This window comes from Bos indicus x Bos taurus, chromosome 5, assembly GCF_003369695.1.
Source record: "Bos indicus x Bos taurus breed Angus x Brahman F1 hybrid chromosome 5, Bos_hybrid_MaternalHap_v2.0, whole genome shotgun sequence".
In the NCBI taxonomy this organism is placed as follows: domain Eukaryota; kingdom Metazoa; phylum Chordata; class Mammalia; order Artiodactyla; family Bovidae; genus Bos; species Bos indicus x Bos taurus.
In genome coordinates this window covers 94,223,986-94,238,572 of record NC_040080.1, presented here as the reverse complement: position 1 = coordinate 94,238,572, position 14,587 = coordinate 94,223,986, and the positions used below count along the sequence as shown (strand labels likewise).

The 14,587-nt window shown below is 56.7% G+C and overlaps 1 protein-coding gene and 2 long non-coding RNA genes across 3 annotated transcripts; 2 read left to right on the top strand and 1 right to left on the bottom strand.

The window, feature by feature from the left end:
* On the top strand, window positions 1-3,511 carry LOC113893231. Its single transcript, XR_003511250.1, has 2 exons — window positions 1-244; window positions 2,134-3,511. It is a non-coding gene; the product is annotated as an uncharacterized LOC113893231 (long non-coding RNA).
* A 1,852-nt stretch (window positions 3,512-5,363) lies between these two features.
* On the bottom strand, window positions 5,364-8,695 carry HOXC9 (homeobox C9). The gene is made up of 2 exons (XM_027543075.1): window positions 8,032-8,695; window positions 5,364-6,298 (listed from the first exon to the last, which is right to left on the bottom strand). Exons 1-2 carry the CDS (start codon window positions 8,567-8,569, stop codon window positions 6,054-6,056), a joined length of 783 nt encoding a protein of 260 aa, XP_027398876.1. The 5' UTR covers window positions 8,570-8,695; the 3' UTR covers window positions 5,364-6,053.
* A 265-nt stretch (window positions 8,696-8,960) lies between these two features.
* Window positions 8,961-9,720, top strand: LOC113893230. The gene is made up of 2 exons (XR_003511249.1): window positions 8,961-9,050; window positions 9,477-9,720. It is a non-coding gene; the product is annotated as an uncharacterized LOC113893230 (long non-coding RNA).
* The last annotated feature ends 4,867 nt before the right edge of the window (window positions 9,721-14,587 follow it).

Here is a 14,587-nt window from a genome sequence, read left to right as displayed (position 1 = left end):
AAGGGGGAGGGATGGGGGTGTGGTATGTGGGGGGTGGTGGTGAGCCAGTCCCAGCTAATGGCTGGGGCCAGCTTTTCCAAGGTGCGCATTCAGATTTGAAGGTGCCTCTCCTCCCTTCTCTTTTCCTTCCTCTCAGAGAGAGAGGTACCTGAGACAGCAGGTCAACTCAGGTTACCTCAACAGGTATAAGACCCCCGAGGGGGCTGAATGCCAACCAGAGAGAGCGGTCCCCTAACAACCAAAGGTGGGTTCCCCAGGGGGTCCTTAAGTCTGGGGACTTTAGGAGGAAAAGTGCATCTTATCCCCAGACACGTCAGCCATCAGAACCCTCTTGCCCCTATCCAGTTGCCCTGTCCCCCCTAGATTCTTAAGATCCCTTGTCAGCTGGCTGTGGGTAGTGGAGAGGGCCAGAGGCAAGGGTACTCCACATACCCAGTCAGGGCTGCACTGCCCCTTCAGACACCAGCTCATGCCTCAGGCAGGAAGCCCGGGCAATGGCCACGAGCTTGCTGGAGGCTCTGAGAGCAAAGCGGCTGGTGGGAACAGAGGGAGAGGGCAGCTGTGGTTCTCTGGCTTCTGGCTGGGCTGATCCAGGAGGTTGCTTCTTAGAAGACCCCCTGTATCTGGGTTGGAGGCCTCTAAAGCAGGCCTCTTACTTGTCCCCACATACCCTAACCCCATAGGAAATGCCAGTTTGGCCTCCTGGCTTCACCGCATCCCCCCTCCCCAACTTCCCCAGGCAGGCTGCCCAGGCCAGGATGTGGATGGGAACTGTCAACAGACACTCTTTAAATATTTACCCACACTTCTCTGGGGGGTTTCCCCCATCCCCAAGACTGGGTAAATTCAAGTTAATGCTAATGGATAAAAGACCCTTATCCCATCAGCACCCTTCTCTGGCCATAAACATGTACAGTTACATGGACTGAACACAGACAGAGAGAAAAGGGAGAAAGAGAGCTGTGGACACGTGTGCTCTGTGCAGGTGAATGAAGAAGAATGATTTTTCTGGTTCTCCCCCTCCACAGTATGTGAGGGCAATGCGGGGCCATGCTCAGGATCCACACATGTTGTATATGCTCTCTTCCACCACGAACAACATCAAATGCACACACACTCAAATTATCAGAAAGCACCCCTGACACTTCACAGAGACTGTGCACACTCGTGCACACCCAGACATATGTGAAAATAAGACCTGATAAACACACATGCATCTTTCGCTCTTTGCATCATTTAAAAAAAAAAAAAAGGCTACCTAATTTCTTTCCACATTCTGGAGTTTCAGGGTTGGATGAGGAAAGAGGCAGTTAGAAAATCAGATCTTTTTCTTCACTATCCATCCGGAGCCCAGCTCTAGGGATGAAGGAAGAAATGAAAGCGCAGGGGAGGACGATGCAGAGAAAATGAGTCTCCCCCTTTTGAATCTAAATAATTGCTGGGGAAATAGTCACTCTCAGCCACATTCCCAAAGGAGAACCACTGGGGCCCCAGCAAGAGATCAGGATACCCTGAATTTGGAAGAATCCACCCCCATCTGAGTGAGGTGGGGACTGCTCCAACTCTGTGACACCACACCAATATCTCTGACCCTGGAGCCACAGGAAGGGAGGTTCAGAGGGCCATGCCAGCGCTGCAGGGTCCAGGGCAGTGGGGGACATGACCAAGATTTCCTCCACTACCAGAGCACGCTGCAGCCTTGGTTTAGCCTCTGCCTTCTCTGAGCCTGCTCTGTGGGTACTAAACTGACAGACTCTGGACTCCCAGCTTCTAGGTCACTGGGGACTGTCATAAATACTTTCCTTTTCCCTCCTGGAAAGCAGAGGCTGGGCAGGCCATATCCGCTTTGGGGCCTGCGCCTTATCTTTTAGGGGGTGGGGGGATATCTCAACATTTTATGGGCCAGCGAAAATCCTGCCATAGAGCTATCCTTCCAGGCCTTTGTGTCTTGGAATGCAACTGTCCAGAGTGTGCTGCATGCATCGCCTGCTTTGAGAGCCCACCAGTCCCCAAAGCCCCGGCTGGACTTGATTTCCCCTTTCAAAGGTCCCTCGCCTTTTCTCTCTTCAGTTCATTTGATTGTTTTTTTTACATATATTTGGTTGATTTCGCTCCTCGAACCTGGAAATAAAGGAACCGCAAGCAGCCATCCTTGCTGGGGCGTCTCCGTCCCTCGCCCCGAGGCCTGCACCGCCCTCCTAGGTATCGTGGATTTATGTTCGTTTGTCCGGGTCATTCTGCCTTTTCGTGTTAATTACGCGCTGCCTGCTTCGTGCTTATCTCCTCCGCAAAGCGATTATTTTCAACGCCCGCCCTTCTGAGCCTCTCGAGTCTGCTGGCAGAGCGAGGGCCCATCTCCGGCCGCCACTCGCGATTTATTTACACCTCGCAGGTGAGAGGATTGATTTGCTCAGAGCCAGAGGGGCCGGGTTGGGCCGGGGCACCCGGCCTTTTAGTTGCTGCTCCTCGGGGCCGGGCCTCAAATGTCAGTGCGGCCAGGCCGGCTGGGGGCACAGCCGCCGCCTCTAACATTGAGCAACAGCGCCACCTCGCGTCCACTTGCTCCAATGCAGTTCGGCCGGGAAAAAGCCAGCAGCTAAGAGCAAGCAGGTCCCCAGGCTTGACCCAAAGATGGGGGGTGGGAGGAAGGAGTTTCCAAATGAATGCGCACGAGAGGGGTCCCCGGAAGGGATTCCCCCCTCCTCAGGAGCGCTGTTCTTTTGTGTTCTAAATCCTCGAAATAAACCTTGTCCAAGGTTTTATACTATTTTCTCTTTTTGTCACCCTCCCTTCCCGCATTGAGACACTGTGCAAAAGGAACTGCCGCGATTTTCCCCGCAACCAGGCGCATTTCTGGCCTCGGAACACCGCGCATGCAGACACACGCACCGAAGCTCCCGCGACCGCCTTCCCGTGGCGCGCACTCTAAACTCCTCGCTCCTCTTACCCTGCCGCCTGCTCCGTACCGCCTATTCCGCCGCCGCCTTCAGGACTTTGGGGTGGGACTCTGACTTCTCCCTGCTCTTTGCCCCCTGGTTTGTGGCCCAGCCCTCTCTCACGCGCGCTCTCTCCACCTCTCCCTCCCATCCAGTGAGGTCCTGTTCTCCGTGGGCCATAGACAAAACATTCCTATAATCCGATTTCAAAGGAAAGAGTGTCCACCTTATTTAAACCATAAAACAATTAAGCCCAGACGTCTAGCCAGCTCCGCGCTGCTGTTTTGTTCGGCCCCATTCAGAATCCAGCGCAGGGAGACAAACAGCGCCATAAAAGTGGCATTTCGGGGCCTCGGAAATGTACCTACCCTCTGCCTTCCCAAGTGGAACAACCTTTAGGGTTTTGTGATTCTGACAAAGGAGCAGAGGAGAGGTGGGAGGGGAGGATTAGGGCAGGGGGGCGTTTGCAAGCCCCTCTTTCGTCCCCAGCTTTCGTTTCTTTCCCCAGATGTGTGTCGTGTTGTTGTGGTTTGAGTTCACAAATGACAATAAATAAAAATCGAATCCAATCCTGACCTGCAGGCTGGAGGCTGAGCTGGTACTTAACCGCGGGCTGGACCGCGTGGGCCTGCTCTGGATCCCACGCTCTGGTCAGGGCCCTCCTTCCTGCCGGGAGCCAGACCGGCTCGGGCGGGCCGCAGGAAGCAGGCCGCGCTGACGGACGGACGAGGGGAGGCGACAGGGCCTTGGAGCAGGGGCGGGGTGGAGGCCCGGAAACACCGCCGAGCTCGGGCCGGGAGAGAAGCTTGAGTCCCCGCGGTCAGGACCGAGGGAGATGGGTGGGTGCCTTGTCCTCCGCGCGGGGCGCAACTGAGGCCAGGGTCCCAGAGGAGGAGCAAGGTAGCCAGAAAAATACAGGCAAAGCACCTTTCAAAAGGACCAAGAAAACAATCGCTTCTGGAATTGGGAGATCTCTTCTTAAGCGGGAAAGAGGAGGGGTGCTTCAGCGACTGGGAAAACCAAACCGCGACTTTAGATTGTCTCCCTCAAAATATTATCAAAAACAAAACGTTCACCTCTTCCCACCTTCCTCCAGCCCCTGAAACTGGACTATTTAATAGGAGGAGCGGGTAGGAGATTCAAATGATGGGAAGGGGCTGGTCCCTACAAGTGTCTCACCAATCCTGTAAGGTGATGGCCATGGGGGGAGCTGCTTAGGAATCGGGGTCCCCAATTATTTTCTTTTACGGTGGTATTCCCCAAGTATTCAGAGCAACACCCTGCACTCTCGCCAAAATGGGCAGCCTGAGATATTAAAGGGCTATATTTCAAGCAGTCTGAGTTTAATAGTTTCCAGATTGGGGGATTTCCGAGAAAGGGGGCGCTGGGCTGAAGCATACCCAGCAGCTTGAGTCTGCTTCTGATTAACAGATGAAAACTGCTGGTTCTGGGGAAGGCTCTCGGGGTGCTAGGCAGTCAACCATCCCCACTGGGCTGTTGTTACACACACATATCCCCAAATCTTCGCCCCTGGGGTCCCACAGCCACCAGAGAACACCCCACTTCTGGCTAATCCCTGCCCAGCTTCCTTTGGTCCTAGCCTAGGGATCTCTTGAAATGCTGCGGTTGCTCAGCATAACCACTGTCACCCCCAGATCAACATTCAAACTTCACCCCCAGATCAACATTCAAATTAAGCACCAGAGAGATAGGTTGAATAGAAAAGAGAGAACTAGGAGATGGAGAGAGAAACTGAGAATACACTGAGAAATAGAAACTAAATCTAATCTTGATTGCATTGGTTTTGCCATCTTTCTTCTCTCTCCCTTCTTTCCTCCCTTTTCTTTCTTCCCTCTCTACTCTCTCTCCCTGCTCTCTCTCTGCATCTTCTTTCACTCTCAATGTCCAGTGCCTGTCCAGTTCCCTGAGGCCTGCAGGGCCTTCCTCTTCACCCTTCACCGCACACCCTCCTTAGCAGCCTGCCCCCCCACCGACACCCCTCAAAGCACCGATGCAGCCAGGCAAGAATCCAGCCCCGGCCTGCACCCAGCACGCAACCTTCATCTTTACCTATCTCTTCCCTCCGATCTCATGTACTCATAAATTATTACAATTAATTACAGCCAAGGAAAACCATTCATGCCATACCCCCACCCCCAGGGACTCCATCGAGCTACCAGGAGACTCACAGGCAGCCAGCCAGGGAAGGCACAGGCGGCACCCGGGCCTCAGCAGCCTCCACACACCCCGGGAGCCTCTTAGCCCCATCACACCCTGCCTGGGGAGGAGTGGCGGGCACTTGCCCTTCCGAAGTAGGGGGAGACCCCTGCCTGGCTCCCACCTCCCCTAAAGGATCTAAGCACTTGCCTCCTCCACGTCAGAAGCCTGGGAGCGACAAGGAGGAGAAATAATGAGAACTGGATGCAGTTGGGTTTCTGGTTTTTTAAGTGACTTCGATATATTAACACAGAGCTGTTCTACCATAACAAACAGAAGCACGTTACAGGACCGACTCTGAGGATGAGAGGAGACACTGCTATGTACACGCCAGAGGCGCCGGCCTGCGCCGCTGGACCCAGCCTGCGGCATGGTCCCTGGCCCTCGCCTTTTCGCTCCTGGGCTGGGAAGCATACTTGTGTATGTTGTATGTGTGCGCGTGTGTGTGTTTGTACAAAATCTGCACACAGAGCACCCCAGGCCTGGGGAGTGATGGCCCGGACCAAATACAATACATGAAAAAAAATAGAAATATAGCGATTCAAGTACTGGCTTCTCTGAAGAAAGGAGAAAAAAAAAATCACATTTGTGTGTGTCATTTATTTCAGTTGCGCTGGGAGAAGAGAACGCGGTTTCTCTCCCCGCCTCCTCCTCCTCCTCGCTGGGTAGAACTAACTCTAAAACACCAATTTCTCAACACTGAACCCTCCCAAATTGCAAGAGTTTTCCTTTTCCCCTTCCCTTTTTTTTTTTCCTTTATAAGCCGACTGGCTTTTCTCTATCTTGCTCTTTCCTTTTTTCTTTCAGTGCTGTCTCCCGCCTGGGCTGGGGTATTTTGTGGGTTTTTTGTTTTGTTTTGTTTTTCCCTTGGCTGTGCGAGGCAGCAGGCTGGGGCAGGGTTTAGGATTGCTCCTTGTCGGTTTTCTCTTTATTCATCTTTTTCATCTTCATCCTCCGATTCTGAAACCAGATTTTGACCTGCCGCTCGGTGAGGTTGAGAACCCGGGCCACCTCGTACCGACGGTCCCTGGTTAAATACATATTGAAGAGAAACTCCTTCTCCAGTTCCAGCGTCTGGTACTTGGTGTACGGGCAGCGCTTCTTCCTCGTGGAACGGGCGTGAATCCAGTTGGCCACGGGGTTGCCTGGAGGGCCAAACACAGGCAGGGGTCAGTGGAGCCCCTTTCCAGCCCAGGACCCCTGCCACCCCATCCTCAGGCTCAGCCAGGCTCCCCAAACCCAATAATTGAACCTGAATTTGGACACGTTTTGCTTTAGGAATTCCACCCCCCTTACTGCTTTTGCGGTCTCCCCCCTCCCTATCTTTCCCCTCCTCAGTTTCCAGCACCTAAAACTATAGGAAATCGAAGCTATCAAAGCCTCTACAGTCTGGTCCTCCTCAGCTTCAAGAGTAGTAACTCGAGAATATCCTCATAAAAAGTCCAAATTCCCAACCGTTTCATAGGCCCATAAACGCTTCTCTCTCTTGTTTTTTATTTTTATAGCGAGGTCTCTCTCCTCCCCACTTCCCTCCTCCTCTGCCCCCTCCCATCCTCCCAGCCCACGACCAAGTCCTGAAATTTCAGCAGTTCTATTTCCTGACCCTGAGAGTCCCCAAGCCCCTCATTACCCTCTCCAGCGCCCCATCTCCGCTCTTGGAATTCAACCCTGCTGAGGCGAATTCTCAGGGTGATGCTGGGATGGGAAAAGCCTTTCTCCTCTCCCCAGGGAACTGCTGGCCTTGGGGACAGGCCCCCCTATATCTTAGCTTCCCTCTTTGGCTTCCAGTGCCCCCTCCTCCTGCCAGCCCCAGGACACGCTCTGCAGGAGCCAAGCCTCCAATTTCAGGTTTATGGGAGTAGCTGAGGGCAAGGAGGGAAGCCTTCAGAGGGGTATAATTAGGCCCTGGCCCCTGACGGGGCTGCAGGAAAGGATTTCCTGCAGCCCCCTCCTGGGTCTCCCCCAGACATTTCCTCACACCCAGGGGCTGCACCCCCTCCTCCTGCTGTTTCCCCTTCTATCTTCTTTCTGGCCCTGCAGCTCTCACCTGTCCCCCCTCCAAAAAAAAAAAAAAAAAACCTACCCTTGCCTTTCTCTGCAATACTCAGAAGGCTCCCCTTTCCCTGATTGGAGTGTGTGTGTGTGTGTGTGTGTGTGTGTGTGTGTGTGTGTGTGCAATTCTCTAATCTGGGGAGATGCTTCTCCCCACTCCTTATCCCTGACCCCCATTCCCACCCCTCTCTCCTGCAGAGCCTCAGAAGAGGGCTCTCAAGTTTAAGGAAACTGGGACCCCTCTTCTCTCCCTCAACTCTGGAAGTCCTGATCCCTCCAAGTTCCCAGGCTGAGAAAGCCCTCAGACCTCTCATCCAGGGTTCCTGGGGAGAAGCCCATGGACCTTCTGTTTTATGAATCTCTAGTGGGGTGAGGACCCCCACACTGCCTGGGAGGTAGGGGTGGCTTTTCTCCTTGGGGTTATTTCCTCTCTATCCCCAGTGTCCTCCTCATCTCTCCCCCATCTCATCCCAAACCATAAAATGAACCTCGCCCCCATCCTATACCCTGGCCCTGTCTGCATTTCTCCGAAAGTAGTGACTGAGCCAAAAAGCCTGGGCTGGGGGTGTGGGGGCGGGGGTCTCATCAAAGCCAGCTCCTGGGAGAGGAGCCCCCCTCAGCCTTCTCCCAACCTGGCTCCCTGGGCCCCCTTCTCAGACCTTCCTGCCCCTGAAAGCTCCCCAAGGTAATTCGCTTTTATTGAGTCCTCGCCCTCACCCCTCTCCCGCGCTCCCTGCGCCGCTCCGAGGGGCTGTAATCCGCTCCCCCCGCCTGGCCTCCCCTCCCCTCCCGCGCGGGTTGTAAAGGAAAATTGCTCCCAACTTACTGGGGTCCAGGTCGGCCTTCTCCTCTTTGTGCTTGCTGCCGGCGAGGGCGTCAGCCTCGGGCGAGGGCAGGGTCTGCGGGGCGCGGTCGCGCAGCTCCCCGGGCGAGCCGTACATGTAGTCCGGGTAGCTGCGGCCGTCGCCCGGGCCGCAGTCGGCGCGGCGCCCGGGGTAGGCGTCCGGCTTGAGGGCGTAGTGACGGCCCCCGGCCGGGAAGCTGGGGAAGGAGACGGCGCCGGACAGCGGCTCGAGCCAAGTCCGCATGTAGCGCGTGTCGGCGCCGAGGTGGGGCTGGGGGCCGTACGGGTGGTAGACCACGGACGACTGCGAGGGCACGGGCGCCCACGACGTGCTGAACACTGCCGGCTTGGGCGCGAAGCTACAGGACGGAAAATCGCTACAGTCCGGCACCAAACCGCTGGGTCTGGCGGCGGCGGGGTGAGCCCCTGTGGCCGGAAACCTGGACGCTAGGAGGTCTTCATTGTCGTGAGAGATGAGCGAGTCCACGTAATAGTTACTGATGGGCCCCGTCGCCGACATCGTAACAGGGTTTTACATACATAAGATTATTGTATGAACTGTATATGTACTTTTTATCTGCTCACAGAACAATCAAGGCAGGTAATTATTTTTCCAGCCTTTTCCCCGCAGCTCATTGGCTCCCCGGCCCCCACGTGATCGTATTTACCCAAAAATACGGCGCGGATCAATGCGCAGGGGCTTTTTTTCCTGGCTTTTTTTTTTCCCTTCTCCCACCCCCTTCTCTCTGCTGATCCCCGCGACCTGCGTTTTCCTGGGGGTCCGCAACTCTGGACCCAAGGACCCGCCGCCCCCTAAGGACAACTCGCATCTCAGCACAGAAGCCCCTGCCCGTGTCCACCCATAAGCAGATGGCCTCCGCCCCCACCCCCGGGAGGATTTCTTAATGGGGTGCCAATGCCAGTCCCCGAAGCCAGGGTTCCCGGACCCTCGGGGCTGAGCTGGGCGCTGGAGCCTCGCAGGGGCAGAGAGGCCGGCCGAGGTAGGTGGAGGAACTATTTCTTGACGTAATCCGTCTCTGTCGGTCCCGACGCTCCCGCAGTCTCTGCGCGAGCCGAGATCAGCGATTGTCAGTTCGGAACGTGGCTTTTAAAAATGCGTTTTTAAATAGTGTGTATGTATGTATTTCTTTCTGGAGCAGCAGCAGCGAGGGAGGGAGAGTGGGAGGGGACTGGGGAAGCTGGGGTGGAGGGAGGGAAGGAGGGAAAGGGGAGCGTCCTTCTGCCACTGGCCAACTCAGCCCCCCAAATCTGGGGCAGGGGAAGCTTGGGGAAGGTGGCCCAAGGCTGGGAGGGGTAGGACCTCGGGACCTTGTACACCTCTGTCACCAGAAGTCCTCTCTTTGCTTTGGCACAGATATGCAAACGTCTTTAAATTTATTGTCTGTATCTTTATCTTTCTTTGCCAGCCTGAAGAAGTGGAGGAGAGATCTACACAACTTCAGTGGGGTGTCCCCATCCCGTCTTCCTGTTCGCCCTCTTTTGCCCTCAACTCCATCTCTGAGACATCCTACCCTCCCCCCAAAAAAGAAGTCACTACCGGGGCTCTGTCTACAGAGAGCCAGGGTGAGAGCGGGCAAGGCGAGAGAGCGACCTCGGTCGTGGGCAAGTAGCTTGTTTTTACGTCCTTCAATAAAATTTTTATGAGGATCATTTGATTGTTCATAAATGTGTCTTTCATTAAATAAAATTGTAGGCTGTTTTTGGAACGAAAAAAAGCTATGAAGGAATGGGAGAAAGCAATTTCTTTGGAGTCAGACACAGGAATTCTGGAGGGGGCAGTGTGATGGCAGGGAAGATCACACAACTTGGATTCCTCCCCCCTCAGTAAGTTGGTTGTTACCCTCCTCTTTGAATTTGGGGTTCATTCATTGCCCAGCCCTCTGCTTTTCATCAGACTGTCCCATGGTGGTTTAGCAAAGGTGGGCAAAGGCAAGCAGGAAATTCTCAGTGTGGGTGCAAGAGAGGGGCAGGGAAGTTGGTGGGGGTGGGGGAGAAGAGCAGGTGATATCCCCAGAGACACAGGCGTTCTAGTCAGGGCAGAGTGAATTTGAAGGAGGGGTGCAATTTCAGGGTCAGCAGGGAATAGTCCAGTTTGCGCCAAGGGAAACAGGCAGGAGCTGAGGCTAAGACACAGGCTCTGAGGCAGCAGGGAAGGACAAGGTTTCTCAGACTGGAGATGCCTGCTCTTCTTTCCCATGCCTGTCCTCAGGAGGGGACCAAACACCAGGGGTGGGGGGGGGCGGAGGCGGAGGCTGCTTTTTTCCTGCATCTCTGTCAACCTGTCTCCTCTAAGGAGGAGAAGGGCTAGAGAGAGGTATTCCAGAGACTAGTGTGTGTGTTTGGGAGAAGGGGGGTGAGGAAAGTTGAGGGGGAAGGGTCTGTCTGCAGCCCGCAGCACTGACCCCAGCCTGCCAGGCCCCCACCCCAGTCCCTGCTCCTCCCCTTCTCGGGTTCTCTCCTTTTCGGTCTAGCGGGGCTGGGATTTCGACGCATGGGGGGGACGTGAGAAGTACCCGGCTGGGGAGAGGCAACCCGGGGCCTCAGCCTCTTCACCCTCAGCTCTGATTATCTTCTCCTCACCGCCCCTCGCCCCCCGACTGGACTGGTTTTGGAAAAGTCAAATTACAGCAAGAAACAGAATATCTCTTTGGCCTTGATGGAGCTGGGTTAGCTGTCAATCAAAAATTCTCCCTCACTAGTTCAAGGAAAAGACTGCAGGTTACAGTCCCCCTGCCTAGGCTTCCTCCAAATCCCCAGCGCCATCTGCACCTCCCCCCCAGCCCTGGCGGCGGGGAACCCTGCCTGGTTCTTGGGTGGCTGCTGGCAATGCTGAGCAGAGCCGCGGAGCGTTCAGAGGGCCCGGGGCCAGACTGTGACCAAGAGGACATCAGGGGACAGAGCCTGAGAGAGACTGAGCCCGAGACAGCCTGAGACAGCAAGACTGAAGCACGGCGCCAGGTCCCCAGAGAGAAAGGGAGGAAGGAAGGAGGGAAAGAAAGAAGAAAACGGGTTAGAATAAAAGAAAGAGGGAAGAAAGACAGAAAAGAGGGGAGGCAGGATGAAAGAGAGGGAAGAGCAAGGAAAGGAAGGCATGCAGAGAGAGTCGGAGGAAGGGCGGCGACAGGCAGGCAGGACGGGGCAGGGCGCGGGCTGACCGAGCAGCCGTGGCATTGTGCAACCCGCTGGCTGGCCGGGCCTTTGCCGCGGGACTGGCTCTGGGCGCGGCGGCCACTTCTGTCCGGACACAAAGGAGGAAGAGGCCTCCTCTCCTGCCCCTCCCGGGCGACCTGCTGGGGTGGGGACACCAGGCCTCCAGGATATAGAACCCTATCTCGGCCCAGGCAGCTACCCAGGCAGCTGGGAGCTGAGCCACGCTCTCAATCAAGGAGCAAAGAAGACAGGATGAAGGAGAAGGTTTCAAGCCCGCCGGCTCCTCCTTTTCGTCTTCGCCAGGGGACAGGGCCCATCTACACCTACCTCAGTCTTCCTAGAAGGAAGCTGCCCCCCAAAGCCCCTCTCCTATGGCCTTCGACTATTTGGGAAAGCCCCCCAGACACAGTGGCTGTAAACAGATGCCCCTTTCTCTCCTACCCAGCTTGGCCATCACCTTCTTTTCAACTCTTGAGCAGCCTGCCCACCCAGCAGAGGCAGCAGCAGTGGGGCAACCAAGATCACCAGGCCCACGCTCTCTGCTGCCATCAAATTCCCTGTGAAACTGAGGGGAGATTGTTGCCTTCCTTTCAGAGCATGAATTCAGACCCTCCCCACTCAGGCACAGACACAGCTGTGGATCTGGAAGCAGGCCTCACCCACAACCCCCTCCCCACCAACACCCCATTTTGCCTGGGCCTTGCTAAGAGAGGCAGCCTGGGGGAGGGGGGCTGGAAGAGGCTGAGAATCCCTGAGTTCATCAGGCCACCAGGCCGTCCCTTGGGTTCCACAACTACATGTGGACGGTACCCCCATCCTCTGCATTTGGAGGTGGGGTGGCAGGTCAGAGCTCTGAAGCAGACCCTAGGGCTCTCCCCAAATCCAGACCTGGAGGGCACCAAGGATGTGGGAGCACCAAGAAGGAGGGGTTTGTTTTCCCAGGTTCAGTTACGCCTGCCAGGTTCCCAGACTCCCTCTCACCCCCACCAGTCCCCTCAATTTTCCTTATCACCGATGGGGAGCCCGAGGGACTGGAGGCCACTGGGAGTCCCTGTTGGGAGATGGGAGGACTCCAGCTTTAGCTAGCAGCTGTGCATTCACTGTGGTTCTTAGAGCTCTCTTCTGACCCCGAAAGACGGCACTGGGCAGAGGAGAGCCCCCTCAGGGGGAGGAGCACCCTGACTACATCACCTCAGACCTGGACAGCTGGGATCACAATCAAGCTAGCACCACCGTGGGCAGGACAGACAGACAGAAAGACAGGTTAGACTGATCCCCTCCCCTGGCCCTGCACCTCCCTTTTAGTGATTTAAATTCCCTCCGGTTCAATCTACACCGTCAAGTTCGGATTATATTTAAAACAGGCTTTCTCCCGGTCCCCCAGCGGGTCATTCCCGCAGCCGCAGGCAGGGCGCCCGCTCCCGGCTCGTCAGCACCCGCCTGCGCGGAGGAGGCCCTGCGTGCTCCATTTGCTTTCGTTTTCCTTCTCCCCCTGAAATGGGCTCAGTTCACCTCTCCGCTGCCCTCTCCTCCTCCCCGCCCCTCCTCGGTTCCCCACTCCTTTCCCCCCTTTTCTCTCCTGATCCCTCTTTGTTGGGAAAAACACACCCACACACACAACTCCTCCTAGCTCAGGCCTGCGCTGGAAGCAGAAACTGAATTCTCCTGGCCCGCCGCGAGGAGACCAGCGTCTTGCCCCCACCCCAGGTGGGTATCCGGGATCCTTACACACCAGGAGTCCAGCCGCTAAGCCCAGCAGGAGTGAAACCCCCAGGGCCTGTGAACGTGGCCCTCTCAACGCCACGGCCTGCATTCCCTCCGGCCCCCTGCACTGCGCCCCGCAGCAAACGGGGCTATTTCCGCTCCCCCAACCCGATCTGGTTTCCCAGCCTGGGGAGTGGCTGGAGGGGGAGCGGCCCCAGAGCTAGGGGTGCTCTCCGCCCGGAGCCCCCCGTGGTCCTGGGCGCCTGGTTACCTGATCTTTGGGTGATGTATGTGTCGCAAGGAAATTTGCAGTGACTTTGGATCCCAGACTGAGGAAGCGGAGGTGGCGAAAGGAGAGACAATACGGGTCCGAAGTACAATTAAGGAGCCAGAGCCGCTAGTCTCTTCCCCCGCCCTCCCTGCCAGACTAGGAGCTGTCTGGCCTCAAACCTCAGGGTAACCCGCGAACCTGGAGCCGGAAACTCAGCCCATGGCGGAGGGAACCAGAGGTTCTGGCGTCCAAAAAGCAGGAGGAAAGCGCCCTCCAACTTGGGGGCCCAGCCACCAGCCCCACTGAGTCGCCGAGAATCCAATGAATGAAAGTGCACATTCCGACGAATTTTTCCCGATTTTTTTCAGCCTTTGGCTGGACAGACTAGGGTTTAGGACGTCTCAGACGGACAGACATACAGACAGGCAAACCGCATCTCCGGAGGCAGACAGACTCACAACATGAGTGTGAGTCTGAAATCAAATACAGGTTCAACATTCCCCAGGCCTCTCTGCCAGGCCGGGCGGGCGCCGATCTCCCTACCTTCTCTCCCCTCCAGGGCGTCCGGCAGAGACCCGGAAGACTCGGTCCCTCTGGCTTGGTCCAATCCCGCCTCGGGAAGCGCCTTCGTTACCTGCTCCTCGGCTCCCCACGGCCACAGATGCAGGGCAGCCGCCTCCGCCGGGGGAGGGAAGCCCCGGCCACCGCAGCCGCCGCTGCCCGCCCTCCTTCCCTCCCTCCCTCTTCCTCGCCCTCCCTCCCTCTCTCCCTCCCTCGCGCGCCGCCGCTCGCGGGGCCCTCCCGCGGGCAACCTGTTCTGGACCAAATCCAGGTATCTCCGAAAGAGACAAAAAAGAAAGGACCTCTGATGTAGAAAAGAAAGAAAGACCCTGAACTGCATTTATTTTTCACGCTCTGACCATTGGTCGGCCTCAGTTCAGGCGTCCTGGGCCCGGCCCTGCGGCTGCAGAGGTGTGCTGGCCTGCTGCCTCGCCCACGCCGGCCGCCGCGCCCCGCGCGCTGCGCGCTCCACACTCTGGGCCGCCGCCCCCCGGCAGCCCAAACACCAAGCAGACCTCAAGGTCCTTCCTACAGACTCAACATCCGGTTGCCCGCCTTGCCGCTGGCCTCTCCGCCTGGGAGCCCGCTCCGCTCCATCTGCGGCCAAAGTCCTCACACAATCCACCTTGTCCGTGTTCTCGGGGCCCGGCCCGGACACCCTTCCGAGCCAAGGCGCCCGCTGACCACCCTCGGGCCGCGGCCCTGCCCGGGGCTGCACACCTCCTCCCCTGCACGGGACGCACACAAAGCCCAGTGTCCCGACGCCCCCACCCGCGGCCCCCTCTCCCCAGTCCCGCTGCCCTTCACCTGTTCTCAAGAAGGGCCGCATCT